Consider the following 27,578-nt stretch of genomic DNA (forward strand, 5'->3'; position numbering starts at 1 on the left):
TCGTTAGGTTGCAGCTGGGTCCAAAAGAATATTGCATGCAGGCAGCTGATGGCGTTCAGGTAAGAGTCTGTATTACCAAACACTGTCCGGTAAAAGTTGCATGAGTTTAACTTGCTGTTTTCTCTCCCTTTATGGGTGTGGCATAGGAAGATGCAGCGAATTAAAGGATAATACCTCTGGTGGTAAAGCAGGTAAGCCTATGGTGGCAAGAGATTGTCTTTGTCGGTTTTCTCGGCTCACCTTGTTATTCCTTTTGTTTTCCCCCCAGGTGCTGGGTTTCGACGAAGAAAATGATGGAGGCAGCGCCGAGTCGAAAGATGCGGTGGACTGGGGAGTATAACGTGGCGTTGCTGCTGGCGAAGCGACGCGTGATGAAATAACATCCTTTCAAGGCTCGGAGCTGTGTTGGGTCTGGAATCAGGTAAGGAATCAAATAATGTCCGTGATCTAACCTCTGCTCCTTTCTTTTCCTTTTGTCTAGGAGCTCCGGATTCGAGGCGGGTGTGGCAGAAGACTGGATGCTAACTTGCAGACAAGGTGAGCGTTATGCTGCTGGATGCAGAATAACACGAAGCATGGGCTGCTGTTCGGGCGGGTTTAAATAGCCTGCAAAGTAGTCCCAGGTAAGAAGTTCCCCAGAACCACACCCGAGTGAAAAATAGTCCCTGTAATGAAATAGTCAAATCCAGGCCTCATGTTGGCTTGGACTCATTTGCAGCATGGTCTGCATAATGTAAGTAAAGTCTATGAGCCTGGCGCCTAAGGCGCCAGGACTGAATCCAAACAGCCCCCAGCCGGGGCTGTTGGGGTTTTAACAAGTATCTGGATGCCTGCTCCCGGGGCTGATGGACTCTATCCGGATGCCCGGGGGTAGGCATCATGACAGTCTCGGCCTCAAGCCCAGGGATTGTATATCCCCAGGACTGAAATTTCAGCTGCCAGTGGCGATGAGGATTACGTTCAAAACCCTCTGCCTTGTCCACAAGGCCATCTGGGGCCTGGGACCTCAATACCTTCAACTCTCTCTTCCTAAATATCTTCCTTCTCGAGCTCTTCGCTCAGCTGCCTCCAACTCCCTCAGTGTCAGTCGCTTCTCCAAGCAACGAGTTGGTGATAGATCTCCTTCTGCTGGTGCCTCCCTCTGGAACAGCCTCCCTTCCTTCCTGAAACTTGGAGACCCATCTCTGGTTCCGGAAACGCCTCAAAACCTTCCTCTTTGCTTCTGCTTTCACTCCTCCTCTCCCCTGCTGATCTCCTGTCTGAAACTGAAACTGCACTGGTTACCTGGCTGCCCCCTGATCTCGGGCCAAGGTCCTGTTCCCAACAGTTGCATACCTGCACTGCCCCCCTGGCAACCCTTGCACTCAGGGACTGTTTCTGTATCCCTACAGCCCCCTACCTGTACTGGACACCTGATGTCTGCTGCACTTATCCTTACACTTATGTATTGTCTTTATTTATTTACTGTTTCTCCTATGCACTGCCTCCTCCACATTCCCCTTGCACTTTTCCCCTTCCCCCGTCCCCTGCACATGCGCTATCTCAATGTCACCTGGCCTAGTAAGATCGTTGTCTCCGTCTTCCCTCTGTCCCCCCCTCCCTTGCCTCGTCACGCCTTGAAACACTTGTGTATAGGTGCGTTATAAATGCCATATCATATCATATTAATTGCAGGACAGGGTACTCCTTTACTTGATTCTTCACACAAAATGAAGTAAACCTTAAACAGATTTCATTGAATCTGATAGTATACAAATGATAGCTTGGGTAGAGCTGAAAGTAAATACAAGGCGCTCATATAACCTGCATAGAAGCAGTCTGAGCGTGGAATTAGCCCAGATCAAGGAATCAAACATAAGAAAAATGTGGCAACCACAACCCTCCTCCTCACCGGACTAATTACCTAAGCTTGGTGATGTGAAAAAGGAGTGGTCTGGATCTCTGATTTAGGAAGTTTGCAAGATGCTGTGTGCTCGGCTTTCTGCTCTTTTATGCATGTTTGTCAGGATGACCCAGCATTTCCCGGCAGCCATCTTGGTGGAAAACTAGCCCTGCAACAACTGAATAGGACAGTGTCTCACCCGGCAGCCATTTGGAGTCCAATGATCAAATGCTAGTGTCACCAGTCACACCAAACTAAATCGAGTGGAACCAATGGTGGAAAGGAATTGCACGAAAACAGGGCAAACGGTGCTCATCAAGATACGTTTCACCAGGGACAACGGGGTAGACCCTGGTAGCAGCAAGTCCACAAGGGCTGCCACAACCTCCCAGGAAGCAAGGGGGAAGTTCACCCATAAGCCCCAACAGGTAGTCGGGCTGTTTTGCAAAGTGAACTTTGAAACCGGTTCTGTGAGGTTTTAGAAGCCAGGCGATGGGTAAATAAGAAAAATCAACTTTCTCGGTCAGCTCAGTGGTAGAAACTGGCAATGAGTGATGATCTGATAAACATTGCAGACGGCAGCGGTAATCTCCTGATGGATCGGAGCGTGACAGAAGGGGTTTCACTATTTGCTTTGGCTAGCAGCAAACACAAGGCGAGTCAATGCAAAAGGCTAACTAATGAGAAACCAGGAGTTGCAATTGTATTGTCAGATGTGCGATAAAGCGGCGGGTATTTAGATTAGAATTTTCCAATGAAACCAATGACATGAGGAATGCGATTCCATCACTAACTCAAAGAGAAATTACCCAACCAGCCTTCCTCATATCGCTGGGAATATGTGTAAATTAAGAGTTACGGTTTAAACGGCTTAGATGCTAGTAATGAATTATGTTTGCATACAAATGTTTTACTACATAATGACGTCATGGCCCACCACGATGAATCCTAAGAGGTGTGTTCTACAGATGAGCTGAAGATGATAGTTAAGATAAAACTGGCCAATGAAAACATAGGAATTGGGAAAATATGTGATTTCTTTGAAGAGGGTTTTGTTCAATCACTTATGGGGGTGGATTGTAATAAAGTATATGGGAGTGTTTTAACTGTTGCAGAAATGTATACAATATGGCAACTGATGTGGATTGTTGAAGCTTGGGTTGGTCCTAAGGTACCATCCAACTGCTCCCCAGATAATTGTACAATAAACTTGCTTTACGTACAACCATGTGCTCACTTCTGAAGTGGGGGGCCTGACCGGGTTAAGGAGATTAAAGGTCCATCCGCACAAAAACTATATTCCACATAATGCCATTATGTATGGCATTGCGAATCCCTTGTCTTTTAACATAAATGTACTCTTTGGTTTTGCAACGGGAATGCGCCAGGTTAAGCCAGTCCTGAGTTTTCCAATACCCTGAATTTCAGGGGTTTTGTTGCGATAAGTTTCTTATCTTAACTGATTAATAACTAAAAGTTTCTTCATTGAATTTCCAAGGGTTTTGTTGTTCCATATATGTTTTTACTGTGCCACTGGCTCACCGTCCATTGTAAAACACAACCAGACCACTAGCCTTGGCCTCCAGCAATGGCCAGTGGTCACTGCTTTTGGCCGTACCCACACCTGAAACCCATTTCTCGAAGACGTTCATCAATCACAGACTGGTTTTTTACTGGTTTTGACAGTGGTATTGTTATGTATAAAAGCTGGCAAGCTTTGAGAACTCAACATTTTTTTTAGGCAATGCACAGCAAGATTGAATTATTTGCCATGGATGACAGACTTTGGTTAAGCAGCGTGCTACAAGTTCCTAGTTTTATGGCCGATCTCTTGGTTACTGTTGTGATACATTGCACAACCCCAACTAACAGCATTTAAGCATGGACAAGGGAAAAAAAATAATGACTGGCTAGAAGAATAACATTCCCTGGTACTTATGCCCCTTTAGAAAAAATCAAAAGCTGCCACCCATGAATATACCCACAGTAAGTGAACATAGGTCTTAAAGTGAAATATGCAAATGCAGGTCAATTGCCCTTCCCCTTAGAAAAAAGTGCACAAGACAAAATAGCATTGGACTTTAAAAAAAAAAAGTAATGAACACCAGAAATATAACCTGAGAGAGGAGATGTTCCAATAAATATGCTGGCAAAGTATTAAAGGTGCTCACGCTTTAAGCCCAGCAATCCGGAGTCAAATACTTCCTAGAAAACAAGATCCCAAATATGAGGCAAGTGCTCGTGGTCTTGTAGGTAAGCATCTGCACTGAGAACTTGACAACCTGAGTACAATCGTGGTAGCCAAATACTTGAGCAAGCTTTCCAACCTCAGAAAAACCAATGGGCTGCATCGGCCCTCTTGAAAAAAAATGTCTAATGTCCACCCACGTGCCCTTTACTTGTGCGCTTAAAAAACCGCCACAATCAGGGGAAAATAACCCCACCAGCGTCCAGGATTGCAACCTTTCTTGACACATCCGGGGCAAATACTCATGAATTATTTACCCTCTCATCATTTCCCCTCCTCATCCCCCATGTCTGGCTTTTAACAGTACTTGAAAAGTACACATAGCATAGTGTCATTCTAATATATAAATCCTTATAGAACTAGGTTAGGCAAAAAGTGTACAATTGTAGCATTATTCCCCACCTTCTTGACTGCAAGACCACTTTTGCCTCACACGTGCAAGCTGGACTTTCAATTGTCCATGTATTCGCAGCCCCTTACCCAAGGATAGAAGCTCTTTTCATGTGGGCCTCATGACACCTTGACCTTTAGAGTGCAATACTTTAAATGACTGACAGTAGGACACTTTAAAAAAATGTGTATACCGTGCATTTCCTTAGTGTATTATGAAATATTTAAAACTAAGAAAATACACAGTATCCAGGACTGTGGATTGTCTCCCATCTGTTCAATAACCGGGATTGACCCTGCTTAGCTTCAAAGCGAGGAAGGGGCCGGCACCCACAGTCCATCTTGCTTCAAGTGGTCTTCTAACTCGTGCTCATTTATTAGGCAACATTAGCTGAAGGGCCCGGCCGCTTCCTCAATTTCAATCTAAGCAGGGTTGGTCCCGGCTTCTGCATCAATGGGAGTCCCAGATGTCGTATCATGTCACTGGCCATCGCCGAGTGATTTTTCACCTCAGACTTGACTGTAGCTGGAATATATATAATACATTACTCACCGTAATCGTATTTCTGATGCTTGTATCTGCTTGGATTCACATGCTGTGCATAGGTCGACATCTAGTGGAAGCTGCAGAGTATTACAGTTTGTTTTTCGAAGCTCGAAAATGGGCGTCGACACAGGGCGTGCCTGTAATACTATCCCTAGTGTGACGTCCACTGTACCCATGATCCCTCACGCGTCTAGGACTCTCAGATTGTATTTTTCCTGACATGAGGTAGCATGAGAAGTAGCGTGAGTACAGATGATCCAAGCAGATAGAAGATAGATAAGATAAGACTACAAGCATCCATGCGCCTTCTCTCAGAGGGGAGGATGGGTGGGTCGCATGTGAATCTAAGCAGATACAAGCATCAGAAATACAATTACGGTGAGTAATGTATCCCTTCTGAGGCTTGTGGAATCTGCTTAGATCACATGCTGTGCATAGATTAGCGAGCAGTGTTAGAAGGAGGTGGGATTTGAGAAGGGTCATGAGCAAATAAATGTCTTAGAACCGCTTGTCCCACTTGAGCATCTGTCTTGGAATGGGCGTCAATGCAGTAGTGCTGAGTAAAAGTGTGAATAGAGCTCCAAGTAGCTGCTTTGCAAATGGTGTCAAGGGGAACATTTGCAATGAAAGCCAGAGTGGCCCCAATGCCTCTTGTCGAGTGGGCTCTGGGTGTAAAAGGCAAAGTTTTGTCAGAAAGAGAGTAACACAACTGGATACAGTTGACAAACCACTTGGAGATGGCACCCTTAGAGACGCGATCTCCCTCTTTGCCAGTGGCTACGGAGACAAACAGTTGATCTGTTTTCCTAAGCGGTCTGGTCTTGTTTACATAGTAAACTACCGCTCTACGCACATCTAGTGTGTGTAGTTTAACCTCAGCCGAGCTTTGTGGGTTTTGGAAGAAAGCCGGAAGCTCGATGGGCTGGTTTACATGGAATTTCGAAAAAATAAACTTAGGTGAGAACCTAGGGGGTGTCCGTAAAACCAGCTTATCCTTATGAATAGTAAAGAAAGAATCCTGCACTGACAGAGCCTGAATTTCACTGACCCTTCTTATGGATGTAATGGCTACTAAGAAGGCAGTCTTATAGGTCAGGTGTTTGAGACTTGTTTTATGCATGGGCTCGAATGGGGGGGCCCATGAGTTCAGATAGCACCACATTCAGGTCCCATCCCGGTGGTGGGTTAGATATAGGAGGATGAAGTCTCTTTACTCCCTCCATGAAGGCTTTAACCACGGGTACCTTCCACCACGACACCTTGCTATGTGAGGTGGTGTACGCTGACAGTGTTGCCTGGTGTACCTTTAGTGAGTTGAAAACCAACCCTGCGTCCAGCAGGTGGAACATGTATGTCACCATTGTGGAAGGAGTGCAATCAACTGGGTTGATTTGTTTATTCTGGCACCAGATAACGAATCTCTTCCATTTGTCGAAGTAGCAATGCCTCGTTCGGTTTCCTAGACTCTTTTAGGATGTCCATACACCCCTGTGGTAGATTGAGATGTCCAAACTCTATGACCTCAGGAGCCATGCTGCTAGGTTCAAGGAGTTGGGTAGAGGATGCACCTTCTGACCTTGGTGCTGGGACAAAAGATTGTACCAGCCCAGGAGTTTGATGGTATCGCACACCGAAAGTCTGCATAGGTGTGGAAACCACGGTTGTCTCACCCACATGGGAGCAACTAGGACGAGCGTCATCGACTCTCTGTTCATCTTGCTCACCACCTTCCTGATGAGGAGTTGGTGGAAAAGCGTACGCAAACATCCCTGACCAGTTCATCCACAGGGCGTTCCCCAGGGAGTCCGGTTGGGGAAACCTGGATGCGAATCCTGGGCACTGTCTGTTTTCGCTTGTGGCGAATAGGTCTATAGTGGGGAAACCCCACTGAGAGAAGAGATCTTCTACGATTTCGCTGTGTAGACACCATTCGTGTTCTGCCGGAATGGGATCTCTGCTCAAAGCGTCCGCTAGAGAATTGAGATCCCCTGGAACATGTTGAGATGACAGAAAGATGTTCCGTCTGAGTGCCCATATCCACATTTTCTGGGCAAGTCTGGACAGATTTGGCAAACGAGTCCATCCTTGCTTGTTCAGGTAGAAAATGGCTGTCATGCTGTCCGTCCGGATCTGCACCGACAGGTTCAGTAGGTGGGGCTCGAACGCTTGAAGTGCTCTGAAAACTGCCAGAAGCTCTAGCAGGTTGATGTGATTCTTGGCCACTGTGTGAGACCAGAGAGCCTGAGCTGTGTGGTGGAGATGGTGAGCTCCCCATCCTGTCAGGCATGCATCCGTCGTGACTATTGCCTGTATCTCGGGATCGTAAAAGGGTTTCCCCTTGGATAGATTGTCTCTTGTCCACCAGTGGAGGCTTTGTACAAGTGTTGGCGAAACGACCACTAGATCGTCCCACTGACCACTTGCCTGAGACCACAGTTTCGCCAGCCATTCTTGCATGGGGGACCAGGTAAACACATGACGCCATCATGCCCAGCAAACGCATTGCTTTGCGTACTGTTATCTGGCGACCGGTTTGATATTGCGGAATTTGCAGTAGTATATTCCGAATTCTTTCCTCTGAAGGAAAAGCCAACCCCTCTTGAGTATTTAGAACAGCTCCTAGGAACTGCTTGGAGGTGGTCCGTTTATGGAGAAGCCCAATTCGAAGAGGAGGTCGATAGTTCTTTGAATGTTTGTCCTGCAAATTACTGGGGTCTCCCCCGTGATGAGCCAGTCGTCCAGATAAGGGTACACTGGGATTGCCTCCCTGCGTAGGTGTGCCGCCGCCACCGCCAGTACCTTGGTGAATACCCTTGGAGCCGAGGCTATCCCGAAGGGCAGTACCTTGAACTGGTAGTGCTGACTGTCCACCTTGAAGCGCAGATATTTTCTGTGTGCTGGGAACATGGAAATATGAAAATAAGCATCTTTCATATCCAATGTTGCCATGTAATCCCCCTTTTTTTAGGAGGGGAATTACCTCTTGGAGAGTAGTCATGCGAAACTTTTGGGGCTTGACACTTGTATGCAGACCGTAAATCCAATACTGGGCGCATTGTCAAATCTTTTTTTGGCACAAGGAAGTAAGTTGAATAAATACCCTTGTTTACCTGGTGTCCCGGGACGAGTTCTATTGCGTCCTTTGCGAGAAGATTTTCGATCTCTTCGAGTAGGATCTTCTGGTGGTCTAAGGAGTGTATTCTTTGTCGTGGAGGGTGGTTTCGGAGACGCTCTAGGAGTTCTATGCAGTATCCTGCAGACACTGTGGACAGCACCCATCTGTCTGATGTGATCCCTTCCCAAGCTTGGGTGAAGATGGAAATGCGGCCCCCTACTGGGGATGCCTGAGAAGGGACCCTGAACGGAGCGTCACTGTTTTGGTGGAGGTGTGCCCTCTCCTTTATTGGGACTGCCTCTACCCCTACCACGACCTCTTTTGTTACCCCTGCCATAACTCTGGGTAGACTGCTGGTTAGTGTTCCATGTAGTACCCTGGCTTTGGGAATAGTTTGAGCCTCTTTGGGAGTTTTGTCCGCGAGGCCGACGAAAATTTCCATTCCCTCTCTGGTTAGGGGGTTTGTTGGTTAGTTGCCCTAGGGACTTGAGTGTCTGGTACTCGTCCTTGGCATTCTTCAGCGCGTCCTCGACCGCCTTTCCAAACAATAGATCCGGCTCCACCGGCTTATCTATCAATGATACTTGGGTCTCGGCCTTGAAACCAGACTGCCGTAGCCAAGCATGCCTCTTGATGACCGTGCTTTCAGCAATTAATCTGCCGGCGTTATCCGCGGTATCAAAGGTTGACTTTAAAATGCAACCTGACATGGCTCTCTCCTCTGCCGAAACTTGTGCCAATTGGCTTTTTAAGGGTTCTGGGGCAGAGTCTATGAGAGCCGCGACTTCTTTCCACTGGTGGCAGTTGTAACTAGCCAGCAGGGTGGTGGAGTTGGCAATCCTTGCCTGGTAGGCGGAAGTGGAGGCTACTTTCCTGCCCAAGCCATAAATCTTCTTGCTCTCTTTGTCGGGGGGAGCTTCGGACGATGACAACGGGGGTTCCCGCCCTCTTACGGGAGTCCGGTTTGAGATGTCCCCTTATGTACAGTGGGTCAGGTTGGGCTGCCCTGAAAAGCTTTTCAATTCTGGGGTTTACTGCCCTAGTGAGATTGGGGTTAACAAGGGAAGGGTCTATCCTCCTTTGTATTGACTTAAGGATAGGGATGGCCTGAGCAACAGGTCTTTTTTCTCCCACCAATTCCTCTCCAAAGTCCCTCTCTACCTGAGCACCTTGGGTGTCAATGTGGAAGTGGTGTGCCGCTCTGGACAGTACCTCATTCAGGAGAGGCTGGTTGTATACAGGGGAGTCGGTAACCGCGGGCTCTTTCACTACTGGGGAATCTACCCTGTATGTATCTGGGTCATTCTCCTCCTCCTCCTCCTCCTCTTGGCCCTCATCATCCCCATAATAGCCTGTCCCAGTTTGTTCTTCGAACATGCCCACGTCTGGATCCTCACCAAAGGATGGATCTTCCTGATATTGAGAATAGGGCTGTATATAGAAGGGGTCTGAAAACTGAGTTGGTGCTTCACCCCGGGACTTACTTGGGGGTATTGGATCCTTAGAGCCTGAGGGAGTTGACCCTTCTGGGGTATAAGAGAGAAAGTGTTCCGGGTTTTTGGCGTAGAAATCTGCCAATGATGACATCCTTGACATTACTCTGTCTATGTCATCACTGGACCATTCCCTTGAACTGGGAATAACTCTTTCCTGGAGTGCTTTCCTTGTTTTATCCTGACTAGACCTACTGGTTTGAACAGGGGTCTTAGGGACAACAGACTGAGATTTGTCCTGACTAGACCTACTGGCCTGAACAGGGGCCTTAGGGACAAGAGACTGAGACTTGTCCGTCTGTTTAGGTGGAGTAGAATGTAGTTTAGGAGAGGAAGTAAGCTGGGACTGCTTACTTCGTTGTTTTCCCCCTTCCCCGCAGGTGGAAGTGTGTTTCCCCGATTTTTGGGCCCTATCCGAGCTTTCCGATGCCTGGCGCCGAAATTCGGGGGTAGAGTCCCTGTCTCTGGAGAGTGTAAGGGATTCGGTAGCAGCCTTCGCGCTGCCTGCAGACGCCGACTCCTGGAGTGCGGCCTGGGGGTAGAGGTCGGCGTCGTCCTCCGACGACCGAACCTCAGTCACCTAGGGGACCGAGGCACTCTTAGCAACAGTGGAGGGTTGCCTGGTGTCATGAGGCGATCTCGAACGCGAAGAGGACACTGACTCGGTGGACCGTTCTCTACGTGCCTCTTTCTGAGAACTCGACGTGCGCGTTGAGTCTCGGTTGGACCTTTGTTTGCTGGAAGTGGTGTGGGTAGCGTACGTGTCGCCGGGGGTCTTCCCCATAGCTTCCCTGCCGGACAACCTTCCGAGGTCGGGGACTTGCGCTTGGCTGTCCATCGACGCCACATTGGCCTCGCCGTCCGAAAGTACAGCGTTGCGGCTATCGCTGAAGGCACCCTCCGCGGCCATGGCCTCTTGTCGCCTGGCGTGGTGGGCCCAACGCTTTGTCGAACGGTCCTTAAGGGTCTTCGGGTTAAACCGACTGCACGCTCTGCAATTCGCTTGGGGGTGGTCCCTCAGCAAGCAGAGGTTACACGTGGCCTGTCTGTCAACCCAAGGATACTTGCGGTTGCACTTGGGGCAAAATTGAAAAGAGGTACCCTCCATACGCACCCTGTGGCAGCGGGCTGGGAGTGTAGAAATATAAGTAATGTACATATATTAATCAGAGTGTAGGATATGTGCCACCCCCCACTCTCCCTACTTGCAGGACCAAGTCCAGAGGACTTCCGAGGGCCGGGCCGAGGCCAGAGGCCTTCCGAGGCCCAAATCCGTCGCTGTAGTCCGACGGTCGAATTTTCTCCAATCCGGCGTCGAGTGTCGATGTTCGGAGACTCGACGTATAGGTGGAATAAACGGGGAAATATATAACAATATTTGCAAAATCTGACTAAGTAAGCAAACTCAGCTCAGTGCTTCAGACCAGCATGGCGGAAAAAAACAATCTGAGGGTCTTAGACATGTGAGGGATCATGGGTACAGTGGACGTCACACTAGGGATAGTATTACTGGCACGCCCTGTGTCGACGCCCATTTTCGAGTTTCGAAAAACAAACTGTAATACTCCGCAGCTTCCACTAGATGTCGGCCTATGCACAGCATGTGATCTAAGCAGATTCCACAAGCCTCAGAAATATATAATACACTGTTATTCCATAACCGCAGATATGAACTATACATAGAACTAAACATACCCTTGGTTATAATGCTGTAGTCCTTATACCCAGGGTTATCGGGAAAAACTGAAATAAAATAATGCTTCCCTGCCTCCTAGGCCCTCACCAAGTGCCCCCCCTCATCTGTGCCAGCTCTCACCCTCCCCAAATGGCCCCCTCTCCTCCCCTGCACTCTCCCATTCCCCGCACAACACAGTGTTTCTGTGACGCAGTTTGCTTTGAGATGGCGTCTATAGTCAAGGTTACAGAAAAGCTTTGTGTTGCAAACTCAGTCGCTAGACCCTCTTGCAACTCCCAAATTTCACTTGATGTCTTCTTGCTTTCCTCCACTCTAGCCTGATACCATTTGCAAGTTTGTTTTTTGACCTGCAAATAGCTTTTTTATGCGTTTTCTTTTCTGATTTAATTTAGAAACACCCGTTTTCTGGGTAATTTACCCAAGATACAACAATATTTTTGGGAGAAGGGGCACTCCCTTTTCCATCAAACATTTAAACTACTGGATGGGAAAACACTAAACCACAAAAGGGCCTCAAGTCAATGCATCGTGCCCACGTTGTTTCGCACCTGGTCCAAACCCATCCAGAGGTTTGCCCTGTGCTGATGTGCAGTTGTCAGCATATTTCCTATTGATTTGCATTTGGTTCTACAAGGCTGGGCTGCAGATGTAATCTTCACTAGTAATATGTGCAGGTTAAAACACATATTCACTGGCAAATTACAAATAGGTCTACCTGGACTGCAGGGTTTTAATACTTTGTATGATTTTCAATAAATAGAATCAATTCTCTGTTAATTTCGGTTGCGCAAACCAAATTTAACTAATTCATAGCTAGACTCACAGCAGCACAAATTTGCATGATTTCAAATAAGACAATAGTGTGTCACGAATACACTATTGCATGCATGATTCTGTGCCGGCATGAGACAACGGCTCTAGTTAACGATACTTAATCTTACAAAAGCTTTCTACATTTAAGTTGCACCAAAATGCTGTGCGTTTTAAGTTCTGCCTCTCTCTGAAGAAATACATTGGGTTTAAGGAAATTACATCTCTCTTTATATTCAAAGTAAATGGGGAGACACAGGGAACCATATTTCACTGCACTTGGGTCTTTGTCATATTAGCCTTTCCCTTTAATTCCCAGCCCCTCTGATTCCCAGGATTTTACCATGGACAGTCTATAGGGACAATTTGGAGTTCCATTGGGGTTTTAATTACCTTTTAAATGTGGCTTCACATTTGGGGAAAATCTTCTTGGCCCCTCTCTCTTGAGCTGCCGCATTCAGCAAGGTATTTGCTCTGCTGGTTGCTTGGACCGAGGACTGCGCATCTCTCCAGTCTGTCTTCCAATGCGCCTCCAGATCTCAGTTCTCCAGTAACCCCTCGCAGTTGTTTACAAGCATATTCTTCAATATTAACCTCTTAAGCTTCACTTCTTAATTCCTCTTGCCTATGTGCATGCTATTACATATTCCGCAGCTACTGCCCAGCCTTGTGGTGAGGTGCAGCTTCCATCAGTCATGTGACTGCAAAAGGAGGCGTAAACTCACTCACAATGTAACATGGCAATTTTGTTGACTTTTGATGTGAATGTGCATGATTTTCTCACTCTATTTCAGTGTCATCTACACATCGGGAGGAAGAATTCAAGATAGTAAATGTCCCGGTGCATTGGATATTAACACTGCTAATAATTTTTTGCTTTTTTCTCCACATTTTTCCATGACATCCCATGCAGATTTTATACATGGTGAAAAAACATGCTCTATCTATAATCTGCAATTAATCCAGTTTTTCTAACAGTTTCTCTTACACAGATATGATTTTTTTTTAAAAATCAAGTTTTTATTAAAAATGTCATCCATTAGCTTTCTATTCAAATCTGTGAGGGAAGAAATGCAGACTTTGGCCGGCTGGTGTCACGGTTGATGCATCCCCTGCACCTCTTCTCTTTCCTGATATGAACATTTGTCAAAGCAAGTTTCCTTTGTTGCTCACAGAATATCGGATAACAATCCTGTGACTTTAGCTAAAATTGAATTTTTTTTCTTCATTTAATGTGGTTAGTTCATATGAACTTTTTACTTACATAATTTAATCATAAACATTAATTGATATAAACAATAATAAATCTATAAACATTAATACAACTATCAAAAATATGATTCCATATTATAATAAACATTTTGTAACAATAGTTATACAATACAGCTATCTAAAAAAAAACATTTACATGAATCCATAACAGGAATTCAAATCATTTGTCAGTTTTCCATTGCCTAAACAGCGTACTGCCATGTCTTATAAAGTACTAGGTGCAGAGAGGTATTAGCAATACATCCAAAATTCTCTGCTTTTTATCATGTCGTAGTTATATACACATTTTCCCAGATTACACATGAAAGTTCTACCAAGATTCTTGCATTCTGTCATTAATTGTTTAGTGGTATCAGTTATATGTAATAATTGACAGATACAACAGTATCTTTAATCCCTACAGATTTTAAGTTATTGTTAGTACGGTAAGTTGGTTATTACGCAACAATAGTAATCAGGGGACTGCAGGCGACGCATATAAGAATAAATAGGGTTGTACAACCTTATATCGATAGTCAATGTTTGATCTATCCCAAAACATTTTCAGCTTTACTAAGTGATCAGAATATTGGTTTCAGTCCCAGTACACCATACCAAAAAAGTGGAGCAATATGGGTGGGGATAACCAAATTAGTGTTGCTAAGGAGCAGAGGACAGGAGGTGCAATAAACAATTTACAAACAATCCTTTTTTTTTTTAAATGATAAACATGATTAAAAAACATCACAACATTACTATATGCCTAAATCAAAAAGACAATGTAAATAGAGCCAATACATTTATCCAAGGTACACGCTGATCATACCTAAAAATCACTCAAATCTTAAGGGCCCTTGTGACCTCAGATAATGACCTCAACACACAAAAACATATATGCTTGTAATGCCATAGTTGCATTACCTCACCCTACATGTTTCAGGCCAAAGGCCTATAGTTGGCAGACCTCCCTAAGAGGTATCAAAAGTCAAATGTAACATGGAGATGGACAATAAACAGTCCAACTCCACTGGCTCCAACGGATGGAAGAATTTGGGTCTGAATTTTGCAAACAGTGTGGCTTTGATGCCACAGTCTTCAATTGCTATTCCAAACAACGATCAACCATTCTACAAAAACAAACAAAATATGAAACCCGTCAATTAATAATCAAAATCTACACCTCCACCAACCATGCTCTCACCCCACCCTAACTAAAAGGTATAATACACATGAAGAGAATCCATAGTAACCTCCAACATACCAGATCAGTAAATGCTGGTATCACACATTGGTTACGATAGGCTTTGCCAAATTAATTGTGACTGCCAAAGTAGGTAATTCCATAGATCATCAGGGACCAGTTTGCCTCCTAGAATCTATGAGAGCAAACCATGAGAAAAGTACCAACCATTAATAATGGAGGCCACTATAATACACAATCCAAGGGCTCAGTGAGCATGCCAATAACTGTGGTTCCAGAGTGTCAACAAAAAAAAAGCAGATGAAGGGGTGAAAAACAATGTGAAACACAGCACAGCCCAAAAGTTAAACAGCACCTCAAGCAACGAGAACACAGGACAGCCATTCAATCACCCAGGTCCTGACTAGAATAATATCCAGAGTAATGGTCTCATTTCAGATCATCAAAAAGTGTTTTTGATTAATGAACATTATATTATACCAACCATATATTCTTTGCCTAAAATTCATTAACAATATGATAAGCTTCTGGTAGTCAGACCGATAGTCAGCTGCATTGGATGGAAAACATATCCAAACATATTGATAACATTCCAAGACCACAGGTATTTAACCTAATATCTTCCATCAGAGATAACATGTGCATTTTGCAAATACAAGATCATTTGGGGTGAGATATTATTTCTAGTTACAATGGATGTAAAGGCCATGCATGCTTCCATTGATTATAAATTAGCATTGGCAACAACAGATCATTTCTACGATGACAAATCAGCACTTTGTATGTTACATGTTGAATTATTGAAATAACTGTTACAATTTACGTTAGAAAACAGCATTTGTATCTTCAATGATAATATTTATAAACCAAACAAAAAGGGTGGCGATTGTTGCTCGTTTTGCACCTTCCTTAGCTAACTTATTTATGGGTGAATGTGAAATCGAACATGCGCTAAATGACAATAAATTTGTGCATAAAGTTCTATTATGGAAACATTACATCAATGACATTTGTATGATTTGGAAGGGAACATAACAGGATCTTAATATACTGATTTTTTTCATAATCAATTTGGCATAGAAGTACCAATTATCAAACAATTCTTCAGACATAACCAGTATTCAAGAAAATCGAATTCAGACAAGAGCATATGGAAAATCAACAGAGGTAAATGCAACTTTGCATGCCACTTGTGGTCATTAAAGAACTACAATAAGCAATATTCCGACTGGAGAATGTGTAAGGGCAGTGAAAAATTGTAGTGAGAACAATACACAGTTGGAATTTGAGATCATCAAGAGAAGCTTCTGAGACCCTGGCAACATATTTCTGAATCAACTTATGGAACCAATCCTGTGCATACTTGTGTGACAAAAGAATAATATTGTGATCAATTCTGAGAAGGATATTAGCCTTGAAAACTCTATATAGTGAAACACTATGCATGTGTAACAGTGTCAGCTGAGGACATGAAATAATAAGATTTGATCAATAAACTAATGTTAAAATCATATAAAAATTATGTAAACTCATTTAAGGGAATTCCCTATATTACTACTGTCCAGCGCGAGACAATTAATAGGAACGCCTTCTTTCTTACTTTTACTAGTTTAAAGTTACCAAAGTTACATCAGCAATATGTTTGGGCATGGAATTTCGAGTTTTAAATGCACCAAAGCATTATTTCGAAGTGAAGTGACAACCTTGCAAAAGACACTGGTACTTCAAAGTATTTTGGTTGAAGTTAAACTTATGCAAATATGATAATTTCAAACAAACAACAGGTTTGGAATACACAAGTGGATTTTCCTCCTACCCAGGAGATCAAGGAACATAGCACTTGTGATTAAATCCTTGTTCCTTAAAGGTTTTAAAGCTCCAAATATATGTCCCGAGGCCTGCCAAATTCTCTGGGATGTGGAAAACATACTACTTTTACATGGGGTACAGCTCCAACTTCTATGCATTTTTGTGTACGTCATTAGCATTACCCAGCAAGTCTCTGGAATCACGTTTAAATGTCCAAGAAGGAGCTGTCATTTGAAATTCACTTTTATTTGATTGAAAATGTCCTTTGGCCACATTTTACAGAGAGGATGCCTTTCATCATGACAGCAAGCAAGATGCGCAATGCAATGCAAGCATAGGTTTCTGAATGGCACCTCTCTTGCTCTTTCAGAGGTACTTTTCTGTGGTCCGTTTATAGGCCATTATTCTTTGTTGCAGGGTTCGTTCGAGTGTGCTGCAGTGCCAAAGGCGATAACTAAGATTTGATGTAGCTGAGAATCTCCTGGAATGAGCTGCAACCTGTATCGCAACTTCAAATGGTGTGGTGCTCCACTACCTCCTTTTCTGATTTGCACATGAGAAATCTAGTGCCTTCCTGATTTTTAGGAAGGAAGGCGGCCTACATTTTTCAAAATTTAGCAGTTTACCCTCTTGAAATAATTGTGCATTTTTTTTTATCAATCTTGGGAAAAGACCAAGTCCTCAAGTTAAGCAACATACATGTCCGTTTTACACCTTAAAATTAGGCAAATGCTCCTAGAAAAAACGGCGAGTAATACAAATTTAGTCCAGCAGCATCAACCGAGCATGCCATAGAGAGTCAATATAGTATTGTATAGTCTAATGTGAAGAGGGCCTGTAAGATTTTTCTTAAATATTTTCTGAGGCAACCCAGCTTAGGTAACGAGGCAACCCAGCTTAGGGTAATTAGGAAATGGCTCCATGATGGGGAAGAAAAACACTGGGTTAAAATGGACAGGGCGGTCACAAAGCATGATTTGGGTGAGGTCCTGTGGCTACCTAAGCAACACCGACCAAGACACATGTATGAGAGCTCCATCACCAAACTAGTTGCGGACAACTGGGACAGGCTTGTCAAACATAAGGAAATCACAACTTGTCCATCTCCATTTACACCCATATTCAACAACAAAGACTTCACTCCTGGGATGGAGAGGGGGGCATTCAGGAAAAGGCAGGAAGGGGGCTGCCAGAGGATGAGAGATATGTTTATAGGGGGGGAAATTAGCAACTTTGTAGACTGCAAAAGGGACTTCGCACTGGGGGAGGGCGAGAGGCTGAGATATTCCCAAATGCGTCACTGGCACCTACACCCCACAAATAAGGAAGCGGCCACTAGACCCCCGACCCCATGTGAGAAATTCTTAATGTCCAACGATGGCTCGAAAGGGCTAATCTCGCAACTCTACAAGATTCTGGATGAAGCTACCCCGAGGCCGCAGTGGGCATACATGGGAAGATGGGAACGCATTTTGGGCAGGGAGATTGAGAAGAGAGAATGGGAGAAACTCTGGAGAAAAATCCCCAAACTAGCTAGAGCCTCACAAATCCAGGAAGCCTGGTATAAAATACTGTATGGGTGGCACTACACTCCAGCTCGACTGCGCAGGATATATCCCGGGGCGATGGGAATTTGCTGGAGAGGTTGTGGACAGAAGGGCACAGTGGAACATATTTGGTGGAGGTGCCCAAAAATAGACCCGTTCTGGAAGGACATCGGTCAAGCGATAGAACAAGTGTTTGGGTCAGTGGGAAGCATGCCCCCAGAAAGGACCTTACTGTGCCTTCGGCCAGAAGAAACGACAGGAGAACCGAGGGACAGAGAAAGAGCGCGGGTAATGCTCACTATAGCTGGAATGACAATCATTGCCCAAAGATGGAAAAGCTCAGATATACCGACGTTCCAAGACTGGCTGCACAAAGTGTGGGAGATGGTGGCAATGGAATGGGCCACATATGCAATGAACAATGCATTACAGAACTTTGCAGGCAAGTGGGTAGAGGTATTAACCTTTCTCAGGGACGATTTCAGGATCGGATGGCACCCGCAACGCCTAAGGCTCCTAGATTTGCAATGACCCAAAGAGACTTTATGAGGTCACAGGTAGCAACGGAAAATTTGAAGCAGCACCGAGGGGGGGGGGGGAGGGAGCAAAGGGGTGGGGGGGATTTCTGGGGAATTTTACGTTTGTTGGAAAATTCAATAAAAATAATTTTAAAAAAATAATATTTTCATGTGCAGTGATAAAGTACAAAAAGAAATGTGTTACAAACTAAAAACATGTTTTTTTTAATTAAAATGTATTTGTACAGGTCTAAAAATAGCCCAGCCGTTACTGAGAATCAAAACGAAAAAGAAACTTAGAATGAGCACATTTATGAAAGAAAGAAGAGGTCATTGCACCGCGACTCCGAACTAGGACTGCCATAATGCTAACTGCCAGGCTATTACGCAAGGCTATGCAAAAAGGACAAGCATACTCGACCTTCGCACTTGGACACTGCCAAGGTGAATGATGCTTTTAAAACATTGTCAAACACTCACTTTAAAATAATAATACCAGCAACGGAAAACACAGAAAAACATGTTTTCGGCTAAGAGTGCTGTACATTTTAACAGAGTGGGTAACAGTTACACTATTCAGACGAATTAGCTATAATTTAGTTGAATGTGTATCATCTTACATGTTGATTACCTGAATTGTGTACTGCTCCATAGCATCTTCGAGGGCTGCCAAAAAATCCTTGTTCTCCTCTTCCAAATGCTGGACTTGCCTTTGCAAGTCAGCAATGCATGTGTCCTTATCACCATCTCTGCTTTTCTGAAATTGAGAATAAGACAATTATTGCAACAGGACAAATCATTGCAAGGAGACATCTTTTAAAGCCATTTTGAGCAAAAGGCAATGTCATGTAGATCATTGATCTTCAAACGGTGGGGTTTACCTACAGACAGGCGGAGGAGTTTAAAAATAAAAGTCAGAATTAAAAAAAATATATATAAAAAAGGTAGGATTATGTGGGAGAAGGACTCCTGATCCACTGAATGCCATAACACAAACTAATAATGGATGTCTAGAGAGCGGGCACATGCTCCCACAACCACCCGCGTCATGAAATGGTGCCAGCAGAGCCCTAACAAACAAAAAGCAGTTAACCTTTGGGGTAGGCCTCACTCAAACCTTGCACATAAACTGGAGCAGACAGCACCACTATAGACCGGCCTACACCAGTTCGTTGAAAAGGATACCTGCACTGTGTGAGCCTTACCTATTCTGTGTAGGAAAAAACTTGCACTACTGCTCCCTGTGCAGCACAAATCGGCTTTCTATTAGTGGTGTCCTCCCATAGACCCTAAAATATTCCCTCATGTAGCCTTTACGTTTTTCAGCCAGCCCCCAGACCCGGAGAATACAAGTTTAGGGATGGGTGCAGGAGTTTGTCTAAAGATTGAATCAGAAGCAGTTGCATGCAATACTGGTTTCGGCAAGAATGGAGGAAATCCTGGCGGTTTGTAACAATGCCCCAGTGGGTGGTACTGATATAATTAGATGGTACGAAGTTTTAATGGCAACAATCTTTAGAGAAGTAAGAGTATGTGTCAGAGTAGAAAGCAGATTACAAGGTCAAGGATATGGGGCTCGGCTTGGTCAGAACTGGAATGCAGGTCACTGAAGTGGACAATCAATCAGGGGGTAAATGGCGGCACGGTCTGTATGCAGGACAATTACACGCCCTTAAGATTGAGTATAGCAAGCTGCTAAAAAGGAAGAGGAGAGAGCATATTTAAAAGTAATGTGAGCAACTCGAGTCAACTTGGAGCATAATCACCCGAGGATTTGACATTACAAAGGAATCTGACCCATGCTGTATATCTGACAGATGGATTTCCCACTTTACTGGCATCTTGTTTGGTGCAGAGGCAGGACCCACCAGGACGGAGTGGGGTGTGTGGGAGGATCTGATTTTTTTTTTTTGCAAGAGGAGATATTGGCCTGTGTAAAGGCTCTCCCAGCGGGAAAAGCGGTTGGCCAGGATGGCTTACGGTCGTACTATCTAAAGTGACCTGGTAGGCCAACATGTTGGAAAACCTCCAAGCAATTTCAAGCTCTGGGGTTATACCACTTATGTGGAAGAAAGCTACAATCATCACGATTTTTAGTAGGGCTCGACTAATGACCCCCATACCGCCCACTTTCACTCAGACATCCCTAGTAAAATATTTAATAAATGTTTGAAAAAACAGAGTGGAAGAGTGGGCACAAAAAAAACTCTGTGATAAACCCCTCCCAAGCTGGGTTCAGGAGTGGCTGTTCAACCATGGATCACTGTGGGGGGCGTGACCATCTACGGAACAATGCGGACGTGAGCCTTCGAGCTCCCGGCCCCGCTACATACAGCTTGCTTAAATCACCTGCCATCCGTGTCGAACCACAACTATTAATCAGACCCTCGGTGAGGGGAACCGCTGCTGCGAATTTTCGGGAGAAAAGTGCGACGGCGAGGCGTCCGGAGGATAGAGATCTCCCCGAAGTGTCCCGAGGAAGCGATTCCAAGATGGCGCTGTGCTACGTGCAGATGTAAACCTGCCTACGCAACAAAGATACGAGATTGTGAACGGACGCAGGCTAAAGGGGACAAGAGGTGCGGGGAGCGGGGCTGCGCGGGGGTTGCCCGCGAGAGGAAGGCCGCCATGCCTCCATCCCAACACCCGTCCCGCTGAGGGGAGTGGCGAGCTTCCCGCTCATCCGCCAGACAATCCGGGGGAGAGAAAGGGTCACACCTGAAGAGAATGCAAACGAGGACAGGCCCGGTCGAAGGGGCAGCGATAACGGACGAAACTCCCTCGAGCACCCCGCGTGCGGCACACAGCTGCGCCACCGCATGAGTGTAAGTGAAAAGCCAGCAAAAAGAAGAGCTTGAGGTGCCTCAAACCAAGACTTGTCCTCGTGCCAAGCCCTAATTGGCCCCCATCACAGATCCGCCCAAATCGAAAGGTGTTTAATCGGACACCGGACACACTGGCAGCACATGTTACGCAGAAACTCCTGTGTAAAGACCTCTGACATGGGAAAAGAAAAATCCAGGAAAACCGGTACTCAAAGCAAAATTGACCAATTCACCACTGCCGTGGCAAATGCGCTGGTAGAGCAAGACTGCAGCGAAACAATGGAGGAGCAAACAGGAGCAATCTCTCTGAAGGACAGTATGGTGGCGATCGCCGATTCCTGTGCCTCCATGGAACAGAAAATCAATGGAATAAGCGTGGATGTCTCGCTACTATGCAGCGATCTCAAAAAGTTGACGTCCGGCACGGTGAGGCAGAGCAGTGCATATCTGGGACGGAGGATGGACTAAGGAACCTGGAGCAGCAACTCCACGGAACCACGGCCCGCCTGAAGGTACTGGAAGCGGGAGTAGATGAAGGAGAGGGCAGATTGAGACGGAACAATGTACGCATCCTAGGCTTGCCTGAGAAGGCCGAAGGTGACTGCATGGAACTGTTCCTGGAACAATGGCTCATCGATCTGTTCGATAAAAAGAGCTTCTCTAAATTCTTCTCAATAGAACAAGCTCACCGAGTGCCCACTGGGCGTCCCCCGCCTGGATCCCCGCCACGCACGGTGGTGGCAAGGTTCCTGAATTACAGAGACCGGGAGGCATTGTTGCAAATGGCACGCACGAAGGGCTCGATAACCCATAACGGCTCCAGAATTGCCTTATTTCCGGACTATACAAGAGAAGTGCAAAAGGCGAGGCAATCATTTGAGCAAATCAAAAAACAGCTGCGCTCTCTGAATGTCAAATATGGCCTAATCTTTCCGGCCCAACTGAAAATTTTCCATAAAGGGACGACGATCCACTTCACTGACCCTAAAGAGGCATGGAGGTGGGCAGAACTACACATATATGGCGACTGGAGACCGAATCGAAGAAGCAGACCCGCGCACTCTGGAAATCCTCCGGCCAGAGACCCCCCCCCCCCCCCCCCGGACCAGCCACCGAACCGTGATGACATTATGCCACCACTTGTGGGGGAGGGCTGAGACGGGAGACAAGGTAGCAGCGATCACCCAAGTGGCGGGACCCACGACGGGGGATCGGCATCTGATGGAAACAATGCAGCAAGGTATTTGACACGGATGAGGAAACATATAGCGGCCGTTTCGGACGCATGCACCCCCCTAGTTACGTGGGAACAGTTGTAGAAGTTGTAGGGGTGTTAACTGTTGTCTGAGCAAACCATTGGCGAGCTCGGACTGATGTTCGGGCGACAGATACTTCATGTTGGGGCGGAGTATGGGGAGGGGGTAGGGGAGTTTGAAATTGCACCAGAAGTTGTTTGTTTAGTTCCCTGTTTTAAAATGGCCCATGGCTCCACTCGGGCACAGAAGTTACAGCACACTATAGGTCGGGATCTGGCTCCCACCAAAGAGATAAAGTTCACTACCACAGGACACACGCAGCACAACCCGCCACACCCAATGCCTATCTGATATGATGGAATCCAACAACAGGAATAACACCAAGTCCATTAAGATTATGACCTGAAATGTGAACGGGCTGGGCAGTAGCATTAAGAGGCGCCTTGTTTTACAACAACTAAATCGACATGCGCCAGACGCAGCTTTCCTAACGGAAACCCACTTAGCGGGCACGAATTGCAACCTTTTCAAGCGAACAAATTACTGCATAGCATTGCACTCAGGCTTTTCCATGGGGGCCCGGGGAGTTCTGATCCTAATACACAAGCGATTGCCCTTTAAACTGTTATCCGTTGCACAGGACACGGGAGGCAGATACGTACATATAACCGGGACTCTCTGGGAACGCACCATATCCATGTTAGCCATTTATGCTCCACCGACCTTATTTGCCTCCCTAATCGATGACTTAACACCCGTAATCACTGCAGATCCCTCGAACTTGGTGATAGTGGGGGGAGACATCAATGAGGTAATGAACCTGGAGCTTGATCGCACACATGTCCGCGCGAGAAACCCCTCCACGCGCACTAAATTAGCCACATTTATGGATGCCATGGGACTGAAAGATGTGTGGAGGCACCTACACCCTGGCACGAGTGAATACTCATTCCTATCTGGGGCACACGCCTCATTATCAAGGCTTGACTACTTTTTTCTGCCAACATCTGAAATACACCTAGTAAGTGCAGCGCAGTTCCTACCCAGGGGCATATCAGACCACTCCCCACTCATGATAGAAATCAACACTGAAAGACCGACCCCCCCCACCTACCTGGCGGCTGAACAGTTACTACCTGGGTTTCCCAGAACTGTTGGAGCATGTACAAAAAACTACAGAATTGTACTTTGAAGTGAATGAACACTCTGTAGGTAGCCCAACAACTGTACGGGAAGCATATAAACCGGTATTTTTTTTATTTTTTATTTTTATTTATTTATTACATTTGTTACTCGCCCAGACCCTGGGGTATCACGGCGAAGGCTGCAGAAGGTATTCAATTATTAAACAATGTTACAGTTTCAAGACAATAATACATTTTTTATACAGACGTTAAGGCAGATATGGTCCTAAATCAGATTCCAATTGGTGGGATAGTCCATAACCTTATGTTCAAAATTTATTGAATAACCAGGTTTTCAGAGCTTTTTTGAATTTTTGTAATGATTCCTGCTTTTTGATGCTTAGAGGTAGGGAGTTCCAATGCGAAGGGGCTAAAACTTTGAAACTACTTCCTCCTGCTCTGCTATATTTGAATGCGGGAACTTCTAAAAGGGCCAGATTATTGGATCTCAGCGGCCTGCAAGCCATTTTATTTTTGACGGAATTATTGAGGTAGCTGGGTGCTTTGTTGGTGGTGCATTTGTAGACAATGCTAAGGGTTTTGAATATGATCCTTGCTTCAATAGGCAGCCAGTGATTTTCTCTTCTAATGTTAGATATATGTTCTGATTTCTTTATCCCTAAGGCCGCTCTAAGGGCTTTATTCTGTAGTAGTTGGATTTTGTTTATATTGGTTTTGGAAGTTCCCAGGAAGAGGATGTTACAGTAATCTAGTTTTGTTAGGATAAGGGCTCTGGCCAGAGTGATGCAATTTGCAGGGGTGAGAAATTGGCGACTGAGAGCAATAAGTTTTGCTGTGTAAGCTGTGGATGAAGAGAGGGCTGCAATTTGTTTATGCATGGAGAGGTTGGCATCGATGTAGACACCTAACGTTTTAACTTGTTTAAGTACTGTGATCCGGGTACCGTCGATGTTAATGTGAGAGTAGTCCGGCTGGAGGGTGCTTATTCTTTTTTGGGAGCCCACAATGAGGATCTCCATCTTCTCATCATTTAAGCAAAGACTATTCAGGGCCATCCAGTTTTGGATTATGGAATAGACTTTATTAATGGTGAGGGTGTCTTGGGTGTAGTCACCTGAGATTGGGATGAGGATCTGTGTGTCATCTGCGAAGTTGGTGTAAGGGGGGAACTTATCTCCTGGATTGCGGCCCATAAGAAAAGACAAGCTAAAGACAAGCTAAATCAATCCAGGAAGCGGAATTGCGAGTGCAGAGGGCAGAGGCAGCTCATATATCCCAAGGCCAACCAGAATCTCTCCGGGCATTGCAACTAGCACAAAAACAACTACAGAACATCGACCTCGACAACGCCAAACAGGCGCACACAGCAATGCGGGCTAGAGTGTACGAAACTGGGGATAAAGCGGGCAAAATGCTGGCATGGCTGGAGAAGCGAGATGAAGGGCTCAGACATGTCAGGGCGATTAGGGCACAGGGGGACACACTCTTAACAGCGGACCGGGACATCGCGGAGGTTTTCGCCTCCTATTATAGGGAGCTCTACAAAGCACCGGCCTCCCCCATTGATACCACAATCCTAGCGGAAGTTACCCTTCCCTCTCTAACACCCGAGCAAACTGCCCTCCTAGACACAAATATCACGGAGGACGAATTGTCCGCAGCCAAAGCGGACCTCCAACCCGGGAAAACCCAGGGGCCCAACGGCTTCCCGGTAGAGGTGTGGAAAAAAATAGGTACAAACATAATTATACCACATCTATTGAAAATGTATGCAACTTCCCACAGTGAGGTACTCCTCCCACGAGACCTGAGACAAGCCACTATAGTGGTAATACCCAAAGAAGACAAACCCCCGGATAGATGCAGTTCTTACAGACCGATTTCTCTTCATCAACACCGAAACCAAAATCCTAGCGAAAACACTAGCTAACCGACTCCAGCCAATTATATCCTCCCTGATTCACCCGGATCAATGTGGATTCATGCCACAAAGATCCACGCGCATGAACATACATCGTTTACATACGGCGATGGAAAGCGCGCCCACCATTCAGGGCCCACTAGCCCTGTTGGCGGTAGATTTTGAAAAGGCGTTCGATTCGGTAAACTGGGAAGCGATCTGGGAGATAATGCAGAGAATGGGATTTGGGCCCCAATTCATGAGCTGGGTCAAACTACTGTATAAAGCACCAATAGCAGTCACAAAGGTAAACGGTTATATATCAAACCCCTTTGAAATAGGAAAGGGAACCAGGCAAGGATGCCCTCTGTCAGCCATGATATTCGCGATAGCAATCGAGCCACTCGTGATACTATTGAGAGGCAATGAGACATGGAAGGGCTTCCGCTGGTCAGAAAGCTGGGGAAGACAAGGTGTCCTTATTTGCGGATGACATGCTTATATATCTGTACGATCCAGTAAGATCCTGTCCCATAGTGACCGGATTGATACAAAAATACGGCGCCTTCAGCGGCTCTGCAGGTTAACTGGGCTAAGTCCATCCTGTTCCCGCTGGGGCAGGTAGAATAAGCGATACCCCCACAATGCCCCTATCAGGTTGAAAGGAGGCAGTTCAAGTACCTGGGTATACTCGTCACAAATGATCTTAATGATTATGTCCCTAGAAACGTACACCCAGTGATGACGAGACTCGCTGAAGATTCACAACAATGGGCATCCCTCCCCCTGACGCTACTAGGCAGAGCAGCGCTCTTTAAAATGATGTCCCTGCCCAACTCCTATATATATATATATATATTACAAAATGCCCCACTTCACGTCCCCCCCAAATGTATTTGGGAAAATAGATCAATCAATCCGAAAGTTGCTGTGGAATGATGCGCCCCCCCCCCCCGCATAGCACTTGCCACGCTCCAAAGATCCATTTGGGAGGGCGGAATAGGGCTTCCCCGGATACAGACATACTATTGGGCCAGCCAATTGACAATCGTAAATGACCAATTGCACGGGGACAAATCCGCGCCGCATAACCGCTCATTAGAAGCTGACACTCCTGAAAACCCTGTCATGCAATATCTTTATAGGAAAAGGGCCCGTCCAAACATCTCCAATATGCGGACACACCTAACCCAAATCTGGACGGACGCACACAAATTTGTGGGATGGGGCAACAAGCTGTCGCTAGCCCAACCACTGTGGAACAACAGAAATCTCCCGGGTGTATATAATCTCCCCAAATGGCCACTCTGGTCCCAACATGAAACAATAACATTGGGTGATGTCGTGAGTGAGGGCATCGTAATTCCATTCTCGGAGCTGGCGCTCAGCCTCGCACTTCCCCAAACGAACAATATCATTACACTCAGTTGCAACACGCACTACAGGGCAATCTCCCTGATATGACCGCATTGCCGGAATTCACCCCAATAGAAAGGAACCTTTTCCCAGAGCGAATCACTCAAAAAGTGACATCGGTCCTATATAGTCCCATAACCTCCTTTTGCACGACAGAATTGCGAGCACTACAGACCAAATGGGAGACTGATGTGGGTGCAATACTACAGGAAGAATGGGTCATGGCTCTGATGTTTCCTAACCCAACCTGCCTGCGATGCAAAACAGAGGAAGGTACCTTCTTTCACATACTCTGGACATGCACACACATTCAGCAGTTCTGGGACGCATGTTGCAACGAGCTATCTAGAGTCCTAGGTAAAGAGATCCCCAGAGATCCTAAACTGCTACTGTTGGGAATAGACGGAGTTGACCTGACAAAATATGAAAAACTGTTTGTGTTCACCACTACCGCACTTATCAAAAGAAACATTGCTCAGAAATGGGGGTCGAAGGTGACTCCGAGTTATCAACAATGGACAACAGACGT

General features: G+C 45.7%; 1 protein-coding gene across 1 annotated transcript in view; it reads right to left on the reverse strand.

Moving 5' to 3' along the window:
* KIF7 (kinesin family member 7) overlaps positions 1 to 27,578 on the reverse strand; it is a 797,909-nt gene that overhangs the window by 557,042 nt on the left and 213,289 nt on the right. The window contains exon 5 of the mRNA XM_069624313.1: positions 19,139 to 19,264. Within this exon, the coding sequence (XP_069480414.1) occupies positions 19,139 to 19,264 (126 nt within the window). The remainder of the gene's footprint in view (positions 1 to 19,138; positions 19,265 to 27,578) is intronic.

Source organism: Ambystoma mexicanum, chromosome 11 (assembly GCF_040938575.1).
Source record: "Ambystoma mexicanum isolate Mex_15411 chromosome 11, UKY_AmexF1_1, whole genome shotgun sequence".
In the NCBI taxonomy this organism is placed as follows: domain Eukaryota; kingdom Metazoa; phylum Chordata; class Amphibia; order Caudata; family Ambystomatidae; genus Ambystoma; species Ambystoma mexicanum.